The sequence below is a fragment of the Beta vulgaris genome, chromosome 4 (genome assembly GCF_026745355.1).
Source record: "Beta vulgaris subsp. vulgaris cultivar EL10 chromosome 4, EL10.2, whole genome shotgun sequence".
In the NCBI taxonomy this organism is placed as follows: domain Eukaryota; kingdom Viridiplantae; phylum Streptophyta; class Magnoliopsida; order Caryophyllales; family Amaranthaceae; genus Beta; species Beta vulgaris.
In genome coordinates, this window is record NC_079205.1 from 37,486,045 (window position 1) to 37,507,248 (window position 21,204).

Genomic DNA, 21,204 nt, shown 5'->3' on the forward strand with positions numbered 1-21,204 from the left:
AACACAAAACTTGAACTCCATTGACGTAACAGAGAGTTTCTCCTTTTTCTTTCTTATTACAATTTACAAAAGTTCTGGTTAGTTCTGAATGAATAAAAACTAGAAAGACTTTTGTTCCAAAAAAAAAAAAAAACTGGAAAGAATTGTCATGTATATACACTGTTGAAATAACAAGGCTTCTACGCAATTCTGGATCAGTGAACAACTTTCCTTCAGCACCAAGTTTGATATGAAGAGGAAGAGGTGTGGCAACAACCTAGGAAACATTGATATTAGCATCTGATAAGAGTTCTCCGGTGAACTTTTGCTAAGATAAAGTGATGCCGATGCCGATGCCGATGGTGTCTGTAATATATCCTAGTTCAATGCTCAAGAAGTACTTGAGCTGCCCCAAATCTTCTATGCTAAGCATAGAATCTAGATGAAGCTTAAGATGATTGATTATAGCTGAATCAGGCCCATTGATGACAATGTCATCAACATAAGCAAAAATAAGTAATGTAACCTCACTCAGACACTCACTAATAGTCCTCTTCCTCTATTTCTCCTACCATCCACATTTTCATCACCTTTGTTCTCTAGGGCATGAACATCATCCTCATAGTCCTCATATTCACTCACATTTCATGCCTCACCATTTTCTGTGTCAGTTCCTTACTATTAGCACCATGATTTTGAAGGCCTAATCTTCCTTCTGATGCATCCTTCTAAAGCTGCTTTGCCAAATCAAATAGTTTTGTATTTGTGCCTCTTAGCCTATTCCTATTTCCTAAGCTTATCATCACTATTGTCTGGATCCCCTACTTATTCAATTTGTTCTATAAAGCCCAACTGAAGTTCTTCTTCCCTTTCAAGATCACTCCAACTCTCAGGCTCCAGGTGAATATCATCTCCATCATCTTCGTCATAATCGATAGAATTAAGGTGGTTATTATACCCAGGATCCGCATCTTCTTCAGAAGATTCTACCCTAATCAGCTCCTTCAAGGTCAGTGGGCTCTCTGGTCTACAATCATACCACTCATAATAATCATGTGGAAAAGTTTCTTGGTCATAAATAAGTTCTTCTTTAGGCTTGCTAATTGTCTATTTTCCAGTTTAGGAGTAGGCGTAGGTCCTCTTTATGGTTCACAGTCTTATTGTGTGTATGAAGCTGTTTAGGATACTACTTGTGAGATCGGGGTTATCTCAAAATCAGCTTCATGGGTTTACTGTGGTTTAGCATTTAATGTAAAAGTAAAAGGAGATTCTTCATCAATAGGTATATTAAGGGTAGGCAGATATAGTTGCTAGGCGTATCGTGTACCTAACTAATTCTTCTTACTATGTAGTAGGGAAAGTCAAGGTAGATCCCATAGATAAAAAGTGGTTCTATGATTAGTTTATAAATAATGGTAAGACTAAAGGAAATTAATATCAATGATAGTCGAATCAACTATACTAATCAATATATAAGTAAAAGAATTTAGAGTTAAGTATCCCCACGAGCATGAATTAATAGAATGATAATTCCCACCCCAAACTAGTCAATTTAAGACAAACTATACAAATATGACTTCCCTAATATGCATTCAATCCTACTCCAGTAAAATCATGCAAATTAGAGACATTAAACGGGACACTCTAACTTCCTGACAATCTATTCTACCTACTCACGTGGAGAACTTATTTTCCTTAATTGAAATAATCAAATATGTCAAAACCCAACTCCTGTCATGATTAAGACAATGGAATGAGAGCAATACTAATTATCCCTAATCTAGTATTGGAAATTGCACAATCAATTAAGCAAGAACAAATAAACAATTAGTTTGGAAATTTAAAGGAATACATCACTTATTAATCATGGCTAGGGTTTGCTTAATCCTAGATTAGATAACTTCTTACATATAATAATCACATAAAATAAATAAAATAAAAGAGAAAGCATAACTAATAATGAAAATATAATTAAGGTTGAAATACTTGAATTGATGATGAAAAGATGAAGTCTTGAATTAATACTTGAAGAACAATAAAAACTCTACAAAGAAAACTAAATATTATGTACAATATGAGGAGAAAAGAGAGAGCGCCCCCCTCACAAAATGAGTGAGTCCTAATATATATAAGATTATGTAACCTAGTATAACAATTAGGAGAATAAGTTATAAGATAAGGAAAGTCGATTAAGTCATTAAATAGGTGAATATAACAGATCCGCGTACGCGTAACAGGCCCCAGAAAATTAGTGTGATCTTGTAAAGCTCATATCTCCTTGAATATAACTCGCATTGGGCCGTGTAACCTATCATTGGAAATCTATTAAAGTATACTGTCCAATATTGCTGGAATTAATCATTTATAATAATGGAGTCAAAAGTTATGGACAAAAGAGTAAACATGACTCAATTTCCTAAATGCTTTCATTAAATTCCAACTTCATTTTGGCTACAATTTGCACTCAAATATATTGATAACGATCCTTATTAATGTAGCTTTCTTACAATCTCTGGAGGTCTCATATATTGATCACCATCATTCAGTGTGGTTTTTTCCCAACACAAGATAAAATTAAAAGTTTAATACAAAATCATGTTCTCCTTTGTCATGTGTCTTCAGATTGGGAACCAGATCTTACATGTTTTGCCATGGCGTAATAAACTTCATTCAAGACAAATCTATACAAATATATTAAAAGGCGTGCGAAAGAAAGCCTATGTGCCACGTGGCACTCTCGTCACATTTCTAATGCAAATGTTTTATGTCTGTGTGTACTCCTCAATTCAAAAAAAATGTGTAAGTGCAAGGTATCGAACACGTGACCTTTGAAATGAAAAGTAAGAGCTTGACCATCAATACACTATGACTTTGTTGTCTAATTTTTCACATAAAATATGATGAAGTCTTGTAATAATTATAATAACTAAAAAGACTTAAACAAGTATATGCATCTCTAACACTCTTATTACGTAACTTACAAGAGAATATTGATATCATATTCTCTTACCACAATTCCTTTTAAGATATTGTTTTCAAACTCAAACCTTTCAATTTTTTACTTATCACGTCGTGACGTGAATTTTTCAATATCTTAATGTATAAAAATTACGAAAAGTAGTAAAGTAAATTATGAAATTTAAAAATAGTAACATATCCGTAAATTGTAACTGACCCGAGGCATCGCCCGGACAAAAGAAAACTAGTTACTTTTTGTTTAGAGTGTATCTAAACCTTATATAGAATTAAAAAAAGTAACTTATTCTTTATGATCTATGTTTCAGGTTCTAAAATCCCAGCAATCTAACTATTACTATGACCCAAAGCATATGTGAATATGGTAGTGACCATGTAACGCCTCAACAAATACATAACCTTATTTGGCAACGGAAACATAACTTAAACATGTGGGTTATGGCCCACAAATAAAATAATAGTCTAAAATTGAAAATCAACTATACAATTACTCATCAAAATAATACTTATTTATCCATCATACAAAATATCCTTAAAACTCATAGAATCATACATAATATCCATAGCACAGTATAATAGTGATCCACAACTGTTCTTCCATACCTAAAAACATAAAACAATATGTCATGAGCCGAGGCTTAGTAACATACCACTCTAACATTGTGAATTCATTTCAACTCATTTTAGTTATAAACTGGGAGGAGAGAATAAGTAAAACTATTTCACAAACATATCATATCATGTTACATTATCTTCTTTATCATGTTCATCCTCTTGATTTATATTATTTGGTAACTTGGCTAGTACAACAAAAAGGATGTCCCCCTAACATAGTAACATCGTAAATGGGAGGCAGCCACCCGAGGAAAAAGCCCTCACTAAACGAGAGGTGGCATTAATGTCCAGAATCTATACGTTACCTGAATTCCTGCTTAACAACCTTGATAGTGGGGGGAGGCTTTTTATATCCTTTACCTTCTTTGATCTAATAGTAAATAGTTTTATTAATGAATGTTTCATTATTTAGCTTTTAAGCCTAAATATTAGTTAGAGTGTATTATAGTCATAACGTTCATTAAAGGTCTCAACAAAGATCATTATTAACTTAGTCGGTAATAGCTTTTTAAGGTGGCTCTTAAGAAACTAATTAGGTGAAATAGATCCTTTGGTTATACTTTTAGAATTATCAAAACATTATTTTTATAATTATATTAATACATATTATATAACCATTTGAAAGTATAATATTATAGCAGTTCATAATTAATCATGAATAATCGTTTATTATTAAATAAGTTTATTGCTATAATAGAACCATTAACATCATTATCATATTATTTAATCACATAAAACTAATAAATCAAGCTAACTAGTTATTATAAGTAAACTTAAGTATTAGTGAGGTAATAATAACTTAAATTCATATTACAAATAACAACTTTATTCGATTTTTAATCAACTCAACTAGCTTCGTAATCATGAAATATATAGCCCAATCATAGTTTTTAGGAATCAAGTTCAAACATCTTTTAGCCCAACAACAATACATATCATATTTATTGTCACTTAAGTTTAGTTCAAAATAGATTTATCCTAGGCGTAAATCTAGGCTAACTAATAAAAGGAACTAAACTTGGGCTTAGATTAAAACATAAATAGAAGAATAAGAATGTCGTGACATGTGCTTCATAGAGCATGGACAATAGTGCAGCGAGGGAGGGGAATGTGCTCCAGCGAACGGCGGCGATTCCCAGAGATGGTGGCACACGCGACTCCGGTGTGACACAAGGGCGCAGAATCACTGCAGCGCGTGGAGGAGGGCGGGTTTGTCGAGGAAGTTGGGCGAGAGAAATGCAGTGCAGTGCTGGCGTGGCTGAGTGCGGGTGGCGCGATACAACAACGAACAGAGATGGAGGTGGGTGATGGTGCGGCAGCACCGCTGCGGTGCACGGCAGAGAAGCGCGAGGCTTCACGTGGGGTTGAGCGAGAATAAGGGGGTGCGAGGATGAGAGAGAGAAAAGGAATGAGAGAGGGTGGGTGCTAGTGGCGGTGCAGGTGCCTAGTGAGCGACAAATTTTTTTCCAATGAATTGATCAGTTATACTTTCTCCCGACATCCACACATATTTTAAGAATTTCTTTCAACTACGATGCACAATCGTCCATTGTCAAAGTACAAGCCTAAGTTCTCGAATCATGGTCTCTATCAGATTAGTGTTATCTCATACTTTTATTCATGACTCTCTTTTTATTAATTTGCTTAGGGGCTAGCAAGGTAACGACTTCCCAGAAATGATTTCGCAAAATTCCTTGAACCTCTAACATATATATCATGAATATCAATTCCATAATGATAAGTTTATTCATCCATCAAATAAGAGCTTTAAATTCTCGTACTATATATATCATCAGTTTCTACTCTCTAAATCACATCATTCACCTATTCTCGACACAACATTATTTCCCATAATATATGTTGAATCCTCATGAATTCAAATATCCATGACACAATTTCATACTTGGTCCGCCAGTCTTACAAGAAAGCTTAAATTCGAATTCAGTATGTTAATCATGCCCCTTAATATATCAACCCATTCTTTTCTTACTCATTATCATTTGACGATTATCATCATGCTTGGTGTATAATATACATTCTCTTATTAATTCCACAATATAAGCTTCATGAGGCTTTCATAAACATCATATTTAGGGTCTTGTCTTTATAATAACAGTATCATCTAATAAGGTATTCACCAAGACTGCTAAATTCATGATTTATACATCCTCAATTTCAGTTACCGCATCAAACCAAATTCATCATCATAGCCCCATAGTTAAGCAATTACTTCTTCAAATTAAGTTTGTTTCGATGTTGACACTTACTTCGTAATATCATGTCTTCAAGTAGCACATCCTTATTATTTAAAAAGAATAATTTGTCTAGTTTCCTCAATTAATGATTCTCTCAAAAGCCATGCATGTAAAAAAACCATAACATCCAATCTTTATTTCACATTACATCATGATGTATTTCAACTTTCAGAACTTAAAATCTTTATGATTGTAATAATGTTAATTACTTTTTAATCCCTCAAATGTAAATTCAAAGCCCCTAAAATTTACGAATTCCAATATCATTGTATGTACTCTCGTAAAATAAAATTCAATTGTACATCACCGGGAAAGTGGATAATGTCCACAATACCATCAACCTCGGAAATTTTCAGAATACCATATGGCTTAATCCTTATAATCATCCAATAATATATTCCTAATCATCCTAAAATCCCTATACATGCTTTACATTTTATTTTATAAGCACCTTTGTGTCTTACCTCAAAAATAACATATAGCCACTCATGCCTCTAAAGATACTTCACAAATCATCAATCCCTATTACTCTACTAGTCATCGATTTATCCTCAAACTATTCAACCTCGAACTTTTCACATGATCCATGCCAAGTTAAAAAATCGCACAAGTTATTATTTAACATCTTACACTCTAGTAACCCCAAAGCTTTAGGTTGTACTAATTGCAAATAAGACCTCAAAAAATCATAAGTTCAAATTCTCATTTCTGTAAAATTGTAATAACCCAAATAATCGTCAATTTCTAATAATTCATTCGTAGAAGTAAACCTCACATTTTTCATTCACTATCTTATATCCCCGATTATATTAACCCAAATGGTAATTTTCTAACCTCGAGTTTCTTAATATCTAATTTGCCAAAGGACCACACCTAGGCGGTGCAAAGTCTATTACTCCGCACTTTCGACTAGGTTTAAGCTCTGATACCACTTTGTAAAGCCCTAACAAATACATAACCTTATTTGGCACCGGAAACATGACTTTAACCCGTGGTGGCTGGCATGGCTGAGTGTGGGTGGCGCGGTAAAACAATGAACGGAGATGGAGGTGGGTGGTAGTGCGGCAGCACCGTTGCGGTGAATGACAGGGAAGCGCGAGGCTTCGCATGGGGTTGAGCGATAAAAGGGGGTGAGAGGACGAGAGAGAGAAAAGGAATGAGATAGGGTAGATGCTAGTGGCGGCGTAGGTGGCCGGTGAGCGACGACGAGGCGAGGGGAGGGTGCGACTGAGTGCGACGCTGATCTGGTGTGGCGTGACCGGCGACAACCAGTGGTGGTGTTGTGGGAGGCCTGTAACAAAGAAGAGAGAGAAAACTGGGTTTTCTTTTTGGGTTCCTTTGGGTCATATTTTCCGGCGAATTTGTGACTGAAATTTGTGGTGTTTGAAAGGTGGTTCATAGGTGGTGGTGAGGTGAGAAATGAGAGGAAGTTTGTAAAGTTGTTGTGTTCTTGGTGAGTGATTTTATGGCCACTTATAGTGGAATTAGGAGCATGAAATAGTAGTTGGGAAGAAGGAATTGAAGTAAATATTCTACATTGTTGGCTAAGGAAGGAGATGGATTGGATGATAGATTTTTGGCAGAGGAAAAGAATCGAGGGTCTTGGAATGTATGCCAAGTGCCATGGAAGAGTGAGGAAGAAGGAAAACGTTATGGAGGTGGTTGACTATGGAAGCTTTTACTTTTCTTCCTTTTATTTTTGTGACAAAAATCAAAAAATTGCTCTACTCTTCATCAATCTTCGGTTGGCCTTGTAAACTTTAGTGAAAATGTGAATTTTTTTGTGTTCTATTGAGTTAACCACAAAACTAACCTTCTTATTTAGTTCATGATATTGTTAAAAATAAATTATTGACATCTAGGTAATAATGTTTTTAAGTTGGTAATTTTTAGGTTGTAATTCTATAACCGTTTTATATTCTGCTTAATTAGTGAGACGATAAAATAAAATAAAATAAAATAAAATATGTTTTTAACTACTCATTATAATTAATTATTTACTTAATCACGTTTAAGTTTTCAGGATATTACAGATTAGATTTGTACTATGCTTACCTTACGAAGTGAGGTAACATAAAGGCCTTTGTTGATGAGAGTATCTGCAATCCAGCCTCCTATATTTGCAAATACAGTATAATTAATCGTGGAAGTACACAAAAAAGCCCATATTCCATAAGGTTAAGCTTCAACACCTGATATAAGTAGCTCAAGTTAGAGTATGATAGCCCATGAACATGTTACTTTACTATCAACTTAAGAGAAATGATATAAGTAATCAACTATTGAAACTCCTAAATCCTAAGAATAGTCACATGAAATCACCTGCATAATATAGTCATGGAGAAAATAAACTTGACGAAGAACCATAAAGATACAGGCATACAATAGAATAATGCCCTGATAAACAAGAAGCAGGAATAACGAATTCTATTTCTAACTCCGCTATAAACGTAAATTTGACTGGACATAGATATGAGCATCATCCTGTGGTTAGGACTATCAATTTGCACAAATTTTCACATAAGAGGCACTAGTACTAACATTATTTATAAGATGAGTTCTTCTGGCCTCTAGGAACTACAACAAGTCTACAACTGCATATTGCCATATTTTTGATAATTTCATCCCAACTTATAAATGGTTTATGCTTGAGCAAACATATTTAGAATTAAAATAGTACGCACTGGGGAAAGTTATGGTTATATATCATACAAAAATTGGCATGATAGAAATTAAATGAGAATATACTTACTGAAATTCAATCAAACACATAGAAGGCAACAAAATTCTCACAATAAACCATCAAAAAATGGACAGAAATAGAGAAAATGTAAACTATTTATCCATTCAAAGCCCAAAGAAGTTGAAGAATCGACAGTAAAATGTAACTTACTTATCCCACTCCTTACTGTTAACCTCGATTTCTCATGTGATAATTATTGATTTTATTATGTGTGTTTGTCAAGACGTGTGAAATTGTTAAATCACTCTATTAATTGTTTTCTAAGTTAAATTAATGGGTAATGATATATCATTTTCGTAAATTAAATTATTATTTCTTTCGTCTTTTGTAGAGCAGCAAAGTTGATGGATGTTATGCTCCTTTACCAAGAATAAGAACAAGCAAATGAGAGTGACTTACGCCGAAGCATTTGTATAATATGAGCACTCAGACGTGAGAGTTTCCCATATGAGACTGGTTGCACACAAGCGCCAAGAAAACTGGCAACCCTTGAGCCGTGAGTTGGGTGAACAGAAGTCTGGAATGCGCCAGTGTAAGGGATCATCAGGACTACTAGCAAAGCCAAAGATGTAACATCGATCATATCATTCACCCCCACAACCTTGTATCACCAAATAGCTCCTAATACATTACACTATCTCAATCGACTACAGTCTACCTACCATATATTTCAAACTTTTAGTGACTTCGGATTTGAACAATACTAGCGGCACTCCGAACGATGTAATTCACTATATTCACCATTGATCATGACAGGTCAAATTCAATATTTGAGAGATGGCAAAGTCACAAGAGTCTACATCTGCAAGATATTCTAAGATCATAAGATCCTAAGAATAACAAATACAAAAAAAAAATTGGTGCAACTCTACACCCAACTAAGTCATTGAAGAACATTAACATCAAGCAGAGGCCTTTATAGTAGAAAACTGATACAATAAGACGCGAGGATGTTTCACCAAATAGACAACTAACAAAACCCTTATTTTGCAAGAAATCATACCCATCATCACAATTAATCAATGAGAAGATTTATTCGCTTGTATCTCACCATCACCTTCCCCTTAACACCTAGCACCATGGCATTCCAGTCAGTCTCAGGGATTGGAGAAATTAGCCCGAACTCAAAATTTCTCAACGGGTGGCTCTATATTGTCTTTATTAGATTGTACTCGCACATACCACAACTATTTAGACATTTGCCAATTGGCACAAATCCAACACTTCCACAACAAACAAGTAATTTAGATATTATCCAACTATATAAGGCCAAAAATGTACATTTCTAACAAGAAAATGACACAATTTGCTAACTTCAAAACATAATTCCAATCAAACCAGGCACCAAAATCACTTCAATTATGAATTAAACACATATTCAAAATTTTACAAGGGTTGAGACTGGATAGAAGTTACCATGGTTACAAATATTGATTATGCATATCATTATTTTTCACCTTTCTGGCCTAAAATCCTAGATATGATACCACTCTCTAGCGTAAGATCTTATGTAAACATCTAAAAGAACTATAGCTAGGGTATTAATACCAAACTTCTACACTTTAAGCATCATGACACATATCGTTATGAACACCATACTAGATTTGTTCACTGATCTTCAACGACTTTGCAAAGCTTAAGAACATATATAATCAGCAACATAAATAATTCATTAAGTCTCCTGATCACTTAATGTAACACAAAGTACCGACAAATTACAGTTGAAAAATCAACAATCATGTCAATTAAATCAAAAGAAATTCAGGCCAGAAAAATGCAGCAACTTAGAGCAAAACCCGAAAACACCCACATTAGAATACCAGATAATACAAATTAAATACGCCTCACAACATAATTTACTTCAAACTTACTAATAATAAAAAACAATATAAACACTACCCAATTTAAGAAGAGAAGATCCTTTAAAATTAAATTAATTCAAGTTCGATAAAAAAAACACTAAAAAACCTAACATCTCATGAAAACCCTAACAACTAGTAGTAAGATAACGACAATAAACCTAATTCCAGTAATTAGAAAAATTTAAAAACCTTAATTTTAGTGGGAGAGTAGTAATTAACTTACATAAAGTTTGCCACAGAGTTCACGATCGGAACAAAGCTTGAAGTTAATGCGCTCATCAGACGTATAAGATTGAGGGGATCCTTGCTTGTGTTTTTCGCCTATTTTTTTCTACAATAAAAACAACAACAAAATCAACAATCACAATAATAAAAACACAAAAAATTGAATTGAAGAGAGAAAAGTTGCAGGAAATTGAAGAAGAAACAACGTTAGGGTTTTAACAAGGAGACAAAGAGAGAAAAGGGAGAGGAAATAGGAAAAATTTTCGCCTCTATTCAATGTGGGCTGATGGGCCAACGAATCAGTTGTTTTCGCATGCAGGGTTATAGAACCAGAGCCATCAATGGGAAACCGGATCCGTTTTCTATTAACTGATCTAGTTTCCTTAAAAATGGGAGCCGTTAATTTCCCATATTTTCCACCTAAACTTTTGATGATTTACCGATCCGGTTCTCTTAAGGACCACAACGGTTGCGTTGTGCCCTAAATGCTCCTAAAATGCAACATATATGCAACTAAAAACTATATAAAAATATGTTACATCAATGATCAAGGTATGTGGTAGAGAAATTGCACTTCTGCGGAGGTGTCCTAGTCATATCACTTGGTCTAACTAGTCTTAACTACTTAGCATGACTTTTTCTTTGTGATATTTGCTACAGGTTGGGACCACTGTCCACATGTGCTAACCGAGTAACTGTAGGTGCGTTTTCATTACGTTAGGTGCGCTTTTCAGTTGGGCTTTTAGATGTCTTAACAACTGGGTTAGTGGGTGAGGTTACAATTGGGTTTTTATGTGGGATTGTGGTAGAGTGGCCAACTGGGTTACTGGGTGGGTAAATGGGTAGGTTGAAAATACTAACAAAAGGTACTGCTAACTGGTGGCCTGGTTTTTTTGTGGATCCTTCCAACGACTCTGTATGTTCTTCAAGCACCAAATAACTTATTTATGTCATGACCCACTGACGTGTCTATTTTATATAGAATTTTACCCCCGTTCCCCATGAATTATTGGTATTAATTGCGCTCTTCGGAGCCCTTTTTAGTACTAATGTGAGTCTTGTAGTGTGTTTGTGTTTTCAGACTGATTATTGTAGGAACAAGCATATTTTGGTGCATTTCTTACTCTTTGGAACCACTGCAAGAGACGGGAAGTCATGACGCGTTGAGAGCACAAAAACCTGGTAACCGCCCGACCGGGCGAAATCCGCCCCGACTGGTCGGGCGAGTTTTACTTAGTCGAGAAATCAGAAGCGAAGTCCAAGAGAAAGTTGCTCCCGCGCCCGACCGGGCGAAATCCTCCCCGGTGGGTCAGGCGAACTTTACTTAGTCAAATTTCAGAAAAGTTAAGCTGCCAGCCATTTTCATTTGCGGGCCTGACCGGGCGAAATCCGCCCGGGCGGTCGGGCTAGGCGAAGGATAATTCTGCTGAAGGCGCCCGGCCAGGCGTGACGAAGAAGCATCAGACCTGACGACCGCCCAGGTCGGTCGGGCGGAACGATCTTTGGGTCGTTTTAAGCGCGTGTTGCGCCACTTTTACGAGACATATAAATACTTATTTTCTTAGAGTTAAAAACGACGCCTTTTTATTAGAGAATACATTTTCACTGTTTTTTAGAGAGCTTTTGAGAGTACTCCATTGTTGAACATTGATTACTACGCTTTGATTTCTTCAAGTAAAGAATAAGTTTTCTTAATGTCTTCCTTTCCTTCATTATTATTATGTCTTTCAATTTGTTTATTATTTGTTTTGTTAATTCAATTATGTGTGAGTAGTCTATTAATCTAGGGTTAAGTTAAACCCTAGCAATGATCAATACATGAATATCTCCTTTAATCCCAAGTTTATGTGCTCAATTGTTCTTGTTTGATTGAATTGTTCTTATGCTCATTATCATACTAGGGATAGATGATTTTGATTTGACTCCATATATCTTGTTTTCAATGGGAATTGAATCTAGATGGTTTTGTTTGATTCAATCAATGGTATGAATATCTCTATGTGAATAAGTAGATAGGATTGCTAGGAATTTAATTGTGATGCTATGCTTAATGTCTCTTTCTTGCATGATTCCACGGGAGTAGGTTTGATTGCTTGTTTAGAGTAGCCATTGGTACTCGGGAGAGGGCTTTGGTAGTTATAGGGTGCATTACTCCTCTCGAATTGTTGAGTATGTTTATTGGGATGGAGATTATTCATGTATTGTCATGCTAGTGGTCATGCTTAATTCTAGATGTTTTAATTAATTGATTATAGCCTGTGTGTTTCTAGAAATTGCCATAGTTTAGCATTAGTCTTAGTTCAACATCCTTTTCATCATCGTTTGTCACTTGTTTAGTTAGATTGAGTCAAGATACCTAGTGTTTGATACTGTTTGTCCCTGTGGATTCGACCCTGACTTGCCCTGCTACATAGTTAGGAGGTTAGTTAGGAAATTACTTTTGTTAGGTGTGCGACACGCCTACCAAATTTTGGCGCCGTTGCCGGGGAACTAACGGTATTAGATTAGTTTATCTTTGATTATTATTTAGCTAAACTGTTTTTGTTCGATCATTGTCACTCTATTCGCTGCTTGATCTCTTTTCTTTCAGTCTTTTTGTTGCATGCGCACTCGTAGCAAGGGTTCACAAGATCTAGAGGTGTCAATCTGGGTCACTGGCTGGGTTTGGGTTGACCCAAGCTGGGTCGGAATGATTTGGGTCGGAATAATCTGGGTGCCACCGTGTCATGGGTCGGAACTGGGTGGATCGGGTGAACTTGGGTCGGGTGAAACTGGGTGAGAGGATCTCGGAACTGGGTCGGAAATGGGTCGGGTGAGACTGGGTCGGCCGGTATCTGGGTTGAGTGAATTTGAGTCGGAATGGAATAAGGTGAAGTCGGTCCAAATCGGCTTTCGGAATGACTTGGGTCGGAAGAAATCGGCTTTCGGAATAACTTGGGTCGAAGAAATCGGCTTTCGGAATACTTGGGTCGGAAGAAATCGGGTTCCAGAATTACTTGGGTCGGAAGAAACCGGCTTTCGGGTTACTTGGGTCGGAAGAAATCGATATCGGAATAACTTGGGTCGGAATAATTCGGCTTTCGGAATTACTTGGGTCGGAAGAAATCGGTTTTCGGGTTACGTGGGTCGGAAGAAATCAAATCGGAATAACTTGGATCGAGAAAAATCGGGTTTCGGAATTACTTGGGTCGGAAGAAATCGGCTTTCGGGTTACTTGAGTCGGAAAAAATCGATATCGGAATAACTTGGGTTGGAATAATACGGCTTTCGGAATTACTTGGGTCGGAATAAATCGGCTTTCGGGCTACTTGGGTCGAAAGAAATCGATATCGGAATAACTTGGGTCGGAATTACTTGGAACGACTAAATATCGAACCGGCGGCTCCGTGGCGTATTGATTTGGGTCGAGATTGTTATAAACTTATAACATGTGGATGTGGTATTGACGTATTGTGATATTGTGGTATAGATTATAGTCATTATACTTTATACTTATAGTGGTATATTATAGTAATCTGTAATTATACTGATATTGTGAATTGTGATTGAGTCATTATTGTGAATTTTTTAATAATACATTGAATCATTAATAGTTTGATACTTATATTACTAATTTGAAATGTTACTAAAGTAAGACTTATAACTTATAACTTATACTTATAATCTTATATTATTGGGCCATTCACCATTATTAGCTATTGGTAATTGGTCTATTGCCTGAGTTACTAAGTATCACTCATTAGTTATTTACTTATTTAGTTATTCTCATTCATGATTGCATATGTATTCAAGTAACAAGTAACAACTAACATCTAACAAGTAAGTGAGTAACAACTAACAACTAACAACTAACAACCATAAGTTATTTATTATAGACTTATAGTGTTAGGGTTAATAGACTATTAAGCTTAAACATTTTGTTAGTTAGTGACTTACTCACTCTCAAGTCAGAATCAGTTACTATTAGTTATTCACTTATTTAGTTATTCTTATTGATGATTGCATAAGTATTCAAGTAACAAGTAACAACTAACATCTAACAAGTAACAAGTAACAACTAACAATTAACAATGATCAACGTTAATCACTTATGACTTAATCGAATATGTCAATATATCATATGAAAATGATACATAATCAAACACTATGTTAGTAGAGGATGAACATGATCGAATTTCATGTAAATGTGACTATGTTTTTTTTAAGTTATCGTCTCTAAGTTAATCGTATAACAGTAGATTGGTTCAATATAACAATGTTTCATTTAAGTTAATCGTCTTTAAGTTAAATTCATATTGAAACTCAAAACATCTAATTGAATTGAAACAAGTTAATATGGATTAGATCGATGGTTCGATGTAAGTGATTAGCTAATTCAAGACGGCGTAAGTTGTTAATTGTTACTAAGTATAAAAATACTAATTAATTGATAATCGATAAAGTGATAACATATAGTGATATTACAAAGTTAACACAGTAGCACGCAAGTATCAACAATAAGACATAATTTAAATTGTAAATGCAATAATTAAGACATTAAGTCCTAAATCATACTATCGAGCCATCGGCAATAATCGACTAATTGTTACAGTGTTACGTCTTACATGTTAACATTAAATTAATCCCTAATTACCGCATATAACATGTTCACATATTTTTAAATTATAAATTTAGATAAATAATTTCTTAAAAATCAATAATACTAATTTAGTTTCGAATGTTTCTAATTTATAGTAATACTAGTAATTTCTAAAGTTAGTAAACTAATAATATTAGAACTAGAAATTAGAATACTCAAATCATAATAATATCAAAAATACTAATTTATTAGTACTTTAGGCTATTTATTTTTTTTGAGGGAAATACCATTGATTTTAAAAAGATGAAAATCCAACCATTGATTAAGTTAGCAATCCATGTGATTGACCACTCTCAATTCTCATTGGTTAAAAAATAATGTCAAAGATTATGAATTAGGACCATTGATTTGAGAAAGATCAAAATCCAACCATTGAATCAAATTCCTTTCTAACCCTAAACCCTCCCCCTTCCTTCCCATCCTCATTCCTCAGCCTCCCTCACTCTCACTTCTCCCTCAACCGACTCATACTCCTCCCTCTCATGGTAGATCTCCTTCGACTTTCTCTCTCATGCACCTCTCATGGTAAATCTCCTTCAAGCTTCGTTCGCGGTTGCGGTCGTTCAAGCTTCGCACGCAACTCTCGCACACACGCACCACAACCTTCGAACATCGTCGCCCAGCCCCCGCAGCGTCGACTCGACGCTCGTCGCACAAGCCCTCGCAGAAATCACTAGCACAAACCTTCGACCAGCCTTCGCACCCGCACACCCCGCCCAGCTCGTCGCGCGAACCGCTCGCCCAGCCCTCGTCGCGTGAACCGCTCGCCCAGCCCTCATCGCAAGGTTGGGTTCGCGATTGCGGTCGTTCAAGCACCGTTTCATCCATTACTTTTCCTCTTCTTTTCCTTTTTTTTTTTTGTCTTAGATCTTCACTTCTTCGATTCTTGTTAATATATTTTTTTCTTCTTCTTTGCTCTTCTCTTCATCTTGTTTAATATTCTATTTTTCTTCTTCGATTAAGATGTTAGTAAATTAACTGAACTTTTTTTTTCTTTTTGTAACTTTTAGATCTTGTTATATTTTTGAATGAACTAATGTAATTGTGAAGTAATTGGATTTTACCCAGATTTATACATTTATTTATAAGTTCGAATGTGATATTTTTTTATTTGCTTTGATATTTGTAGATTTATGCTTGGTTTGTCTATATTTTCCTTAGAATACCTGAAATTGGTTCAGATTTTGGTGTGTATTTTTTGTTATTTTCTATGTATTTTTTTTTTTTAATTTAGTTGTTAATTTTTATATTAATATTCATTTTCTTTTGATTTCATGTTAATTTCTTTGTAATTTTGTGTGATGTTATTTCTTTGGTTTTTATCATTGTTTTTATGTAATTTTGATATTTAGTTAGTTAATTCAAGTGATACTTGTTGGTTAATTAAGTAAGATTTATGAATTTAAGTAATTATTTTGGTTTGATTTTAATTTGATAGTGATAATTCCAATAGGTTTAGTATTTGCTTGTCAATAATGCAGGAGTGAAAGAAAAATAACTTGCCACTCTTTCATACTAAATCAATTATATAATATTTAGTTTTTATAAACGTATAAAAATATGTTATTAAAAAATATAGTTTATTAATTTAATGTTGTTTATTTTTTTTATGACAATGTGTTTATTTGCTTAACATTAAATTGTAAATACTTGAAATTAGCAACTATGTGTATTTTCTATTTTTTTTTATTTTTTAATAATATTTCGACCCCAAAACAAATAAATGGTGTAGGGCCGAGTTTACTTGGGTCGAATGGCATTGGGTCGGGTTTAGTTGGGTCGGGTGCTAACAGGGTTGGGTCGAAATTGGTCGGTGATAGCTGGGTTGGGTCACAACTGGGTCGGTGATAGCTGGGTTGGGTCACAACTGGGTTGGGTGGTAACTGGGTTGGGTGGTAACAGGGTTGGGTGATAACTGGGTGGGTTTAACTGGGTCATTGGCGGTGAAGTTGGGTGCGGGTTATTTTGGGTCGGAAACAGGTTGGGTCGGTCGTTATTCACGGGTGCAACTGGGTACGGGTAAAACTGGGTCGGCCCAACTCAGGTTGGTTACTAATTCCACGGGTTAAACTGGGCACGGGTGAATGCTGGGTCGGAATGGGTCTTTCCAACCGACCACTCTCGGCTCGGAACAGGTTGGGTCTGGGTCGCATGCGGGTTCACCCGTGGGTCGGCCCAGTTTTTGACACCTCTAACAAGATCTGATTACTCTTGATCGCGAGATCGAGGCTACAACAAGGCGATTAGGAAGTCGAAGAAGACAACAACAACAAGAATCACCAATGGGAGACGAAACACCACCAAAGTCTCTACGGGAATATGCTATGTCCGATGAGACCACCACCACCATTACTCGACCAACAACCACTGCCACACATTTCGAACTCAAGCCACAATTCATCCAGTTCATCTCACATGACTCATATACGGGAACACCCAAAGAGAGCCCTACTGATCATTTGGCTAATTTTTTAGAAAAATGCAATACATTGAAATTATCAAATGTTTCTGATGACTTAATTCGGTATTGTGCTTTTCCTTTTTCTCTCAAGGACGAAGCAAAGGAATGGTTTAAGGAAGAAGAAGTGAGGAAGATTGCCACATGGCCAGAACTGAAGAAGGCTTTTCTTTACAAGTTCTTCCCTCCTATGAGAACTTCCAAGTTCAGAAATGAGATATCTGGCTTTCAACAACATGAATTGGAGTCTCTTTATGAAGCATGGCAGAGATACAAGGCTTTGCAAAGGCAGTGTCCACACCATGGCATTCCTGAGTGGTTACTGATTCAGACATTCTACAATGGTCTGAAACATGAAGTTCGAAGTTCTATTGATGCCGCATCTGGCGGTACCTTCATGGCAAAAACTCCAGAAGATGCGAAGACATTGTTGGATGATATGGCTGCCAACAATTACCTGAATGACTGGAGTGTGTCTCGTGGAGCCCCTACAAAGGGAGGTAAGTATAAGGTTGATGCTATTGCTACTTTAACTAACACTATGCAACTTTTGGCAGCTAAAGTTGATCAGTTGAGTAGCGGACCAGTAGCACCTGTTTGTGAGATTTGTGAAGTGCAAGGTCACTCATTTAATGAGTGTCAATATAATACTATGGGAGCGGGAACTGAGCAAGTCAATGCCCTCCTAAACACAAACACAAGGCCACAAAATAACCCATACTCAAACACATTTAACCCAAGTTGGAAGCATCACCCAAATTTCTCCTACAAAAATAACCAACCTCAACCTCCACACACCAACTACTCCCACCCACCTGGTTTCCAACAAAGACCACCATTTAACCCTTCATTAGCATCCTCTCGACCCAACCTTGAGACTATCATGGAGAATTTAGCTTCCTCTCAGGCTAAGCAAGTTGAATACCAAGCTAAGCAGAATGAATTCTTCAACAACTCTCTCCAACAAATCACTGCTCATAATAAATTGATGGAGAGTCAGATGACCCAACTAGCCCAACAAATAAGCCACCTCTCTAAACCTTCATGCCAACTTCCTGGGCAAACTGAACCAAATCCTAAGGGGCATATCAATGCCATTTCATTGAGTAGCGGTAAAGAACTGCAAGAGCCTACAAGGAGGGTAACTGACCAACACAACACTGCAAAAGAGGTTATAGAGTTGAGTGAAGAAGTTCAAGGGAAAACGAGTTTGGAAGATGAAGCTAGCAAGACTGAGAAGGAGGAACCCATTGTCATCCCTATATAACCATACAAGCCACCTGTTCCATTGCCTCAAAGATTGGCACAGGCAAAACTTGAAAAGAAATATGGGAAGTTCCTCGACATCTTGAAGAAGCTACACATCAACATACCTTTCTTGGATGCCATATCTGAGATGCCTTCCTACGCTAAGTTTTTGAAAGACATGCTCTCTAACAAACGAAAAATTGAAGAAAATGTCATTGTTTCACTAACTGCTGAGTGTAGTGCTATTTTGCAGAATAAGCTTCCTGAAAAGCTAGGATATCCGGGCAGCTATTCCATTCCTGTCAAGCTTGGAGATATTGCAATCAAGAATGCTTTGTGTGATCTTGGGGCTAGTGTTAGTCTCATGCCGTTATCTATCTGCAAGAAACTCAACATGGGCGAACTAAAACCCACACGCATCTCTCTGCAACTAGCTGACAGGACAATGAAGTTTCCACTTGGTATTCTTGAAGATGTTCCTCTTCGAGTGGGTAAATTCTTTATTCCCTGTGACTTTGTCGTTATGGAGATGAAGGAGGATGCACAAGTTCCCATCATTCTTGGGAGACACTTTTTGGCCACTGCTGGAGCCATTATTGACATGAAGAAGGGTAAAATCACTTTTGAAGTAGGTGATGAGAAGGAGTAGACACTCACAAACTCCATGACTTCTCCTTCTATGGGAGAAACTGTTTATAGAGTGGATGCTCTTGACGAGGTGATAGAAGCCGAGGCTTTTAATCTGCAACTTGATGATTCGCTACAAACGGTCTTGATGGGTAGTGCTGATGAGGAAGATTGGGAGACTGGGGAATACAAGAGACTTCTAGAGGAGACACGAGCTATTGAATCTGAAAAGCCTCTCACGGAGTTGTTGCATTCAGAGGAAACTAAGGAGAGTACTATGCCTCCTAAGCTAGAACTAAAACCTCTTCCTTCTACTTTGAAATACATATTCATGGGTCCCAATGATACATACCCTATTATTGTTAATGCTGAGCTTGATGACATTCAAATTGAAAAATTGCTTGTTGTTTTAAGGAAATATAAGAATGTCATTGGGTACACCATTGATGATATTAAAGGTATTAATCCCTCATTTTGCATGCACAAAATCATTCTTGAGGACGAACATGCTTCTTCTATAGAATCTCAATGAAGACTTAATCCAAATATGATGGAAGTAGTTAAGAAAGAGGTTCTTAAATTACTTGATGCAGGTAATTACCCTATCTCAGATAGTAAGTGGGTTAGCCCTGTTCAAGTAGTCCCTAAGAAAGGAGGTATGACTGTGTCAAGATAATGATAAGGGTGAGCAAGTTCCCACTAGGACTGTGACAGGGTGGCGCATGTGTATTGATTATAGAAGATTTAATAAGGCCACCCGAAAAGATCATTTTCCCCTCCCCTTCATTGATCAGATGTTAGAAAGACTGGCAAAACATTCCTTTTTCTGTTGGTTGGATGCATACTTTGGTTTTTTCCAAATTCCTATTCATCCAAGTGACCAGGAAAAGACTACATTCACATGTCCTTACGGTACCTTTGCATATCGAAGGATGCCATTTGGACTGTGTAATGCTCCTGCCACTTTTCAGCGTTGCATGATGGCAATCTTTTCCAGTCTTATTGAGAACTCTATGGAAGTATTTATGGATGACTTCTCCATCTATGGAACATCTTTTGACGTTTGCCTTGCTAATTTACAAAAGGTGCTCCATAGATGCAAAGAAGTTAATTTGATTCTCAACTGGGAAAAATGTCATTTTATGGTGCAACAAGGAGTCGTTCTGGGTCTATTGTTTCTCATCGGGGTTGAAGTCGACAAAGCAAAAATAGAGGTCATTGAGCGTTTACCACCTCCTAACTCTGTCAAAGGAGTAAGTAGTTTTCTTGGTCATGCGGGATTCTACCGCCGCTTCATAAAAGATTTTTCAAAAATTGCTCGACCTCTAACTGAGCTTTTAGGCAAAGATGTCCCCTTTGTGTTTACTGATGCTTGTACTGAGGCTTTTCACAGGTTAAAAGCTGCGCTTATATTTGCTCCTATAATTCCATCTATTATACAAGCAAGACTCTTACTCCAGCCCAGATGAACTATGCCACAACTGAGAAGGAACTGTTAGCCGTGGTATATGCGATGGAGAAATTTCGGTCCTATCTAGTGGGGTCGAAGGTGATAATTCACACTGATCATGCGGCCC

The 21,204-nt window shown here is 36.4% G+C and overlaps 1 protein-coding gene and 1 non-coding gene across 2 annotated transcripts; one reads left to right on the forward strand and one right to left on the reverse strand.

The window, feature by feature from the left end:
• The first annotated feature begins 17,942 nt into the window (after positions 1-17,942).
• On the forward strand, positions 17,943-19,649 carry LOC125496634 (uncharacterized). The gene is made up of 2 exons (XM_048642150.2): positions 17,943-19,004; positions 19,254-19,649. Exons 1-2 carry the CDS (start codon positions 17,943-17,945, stop codon positions 19,647-19,649), a joined length of 1,458 nt encoding a protein of 485 aa, XP_048498107.2.
• On the reverse strand, positions 17,955-18,061 carry LOC125497247 (small nucleolar RNA R71). Its single transcript, XR_007273876.1, has one exon. It is a non-coding gene; the product is annotated as a small nucleolar RNA R71 (small nucleolar RNA).
• Positions 19,650-21,204: the final 1,555 nt, after the last annotated feature.

Coding starts and splice junctions, on each gene's coding strand:
- LOC125496634 (XM_048642150.2), top strand. CDS start 17,943: ATGAGAACTTCCAAGTTCAGAAATGAGATATCTGGCTTTCAACAACAT. Junction 19,005..19,253: donor CTGAGAAGGAGGAACCCATT/GTCATCCCTATA, acceptor GCTATTTTGCAG/AATAAGCTTCCTGAAAAGCT.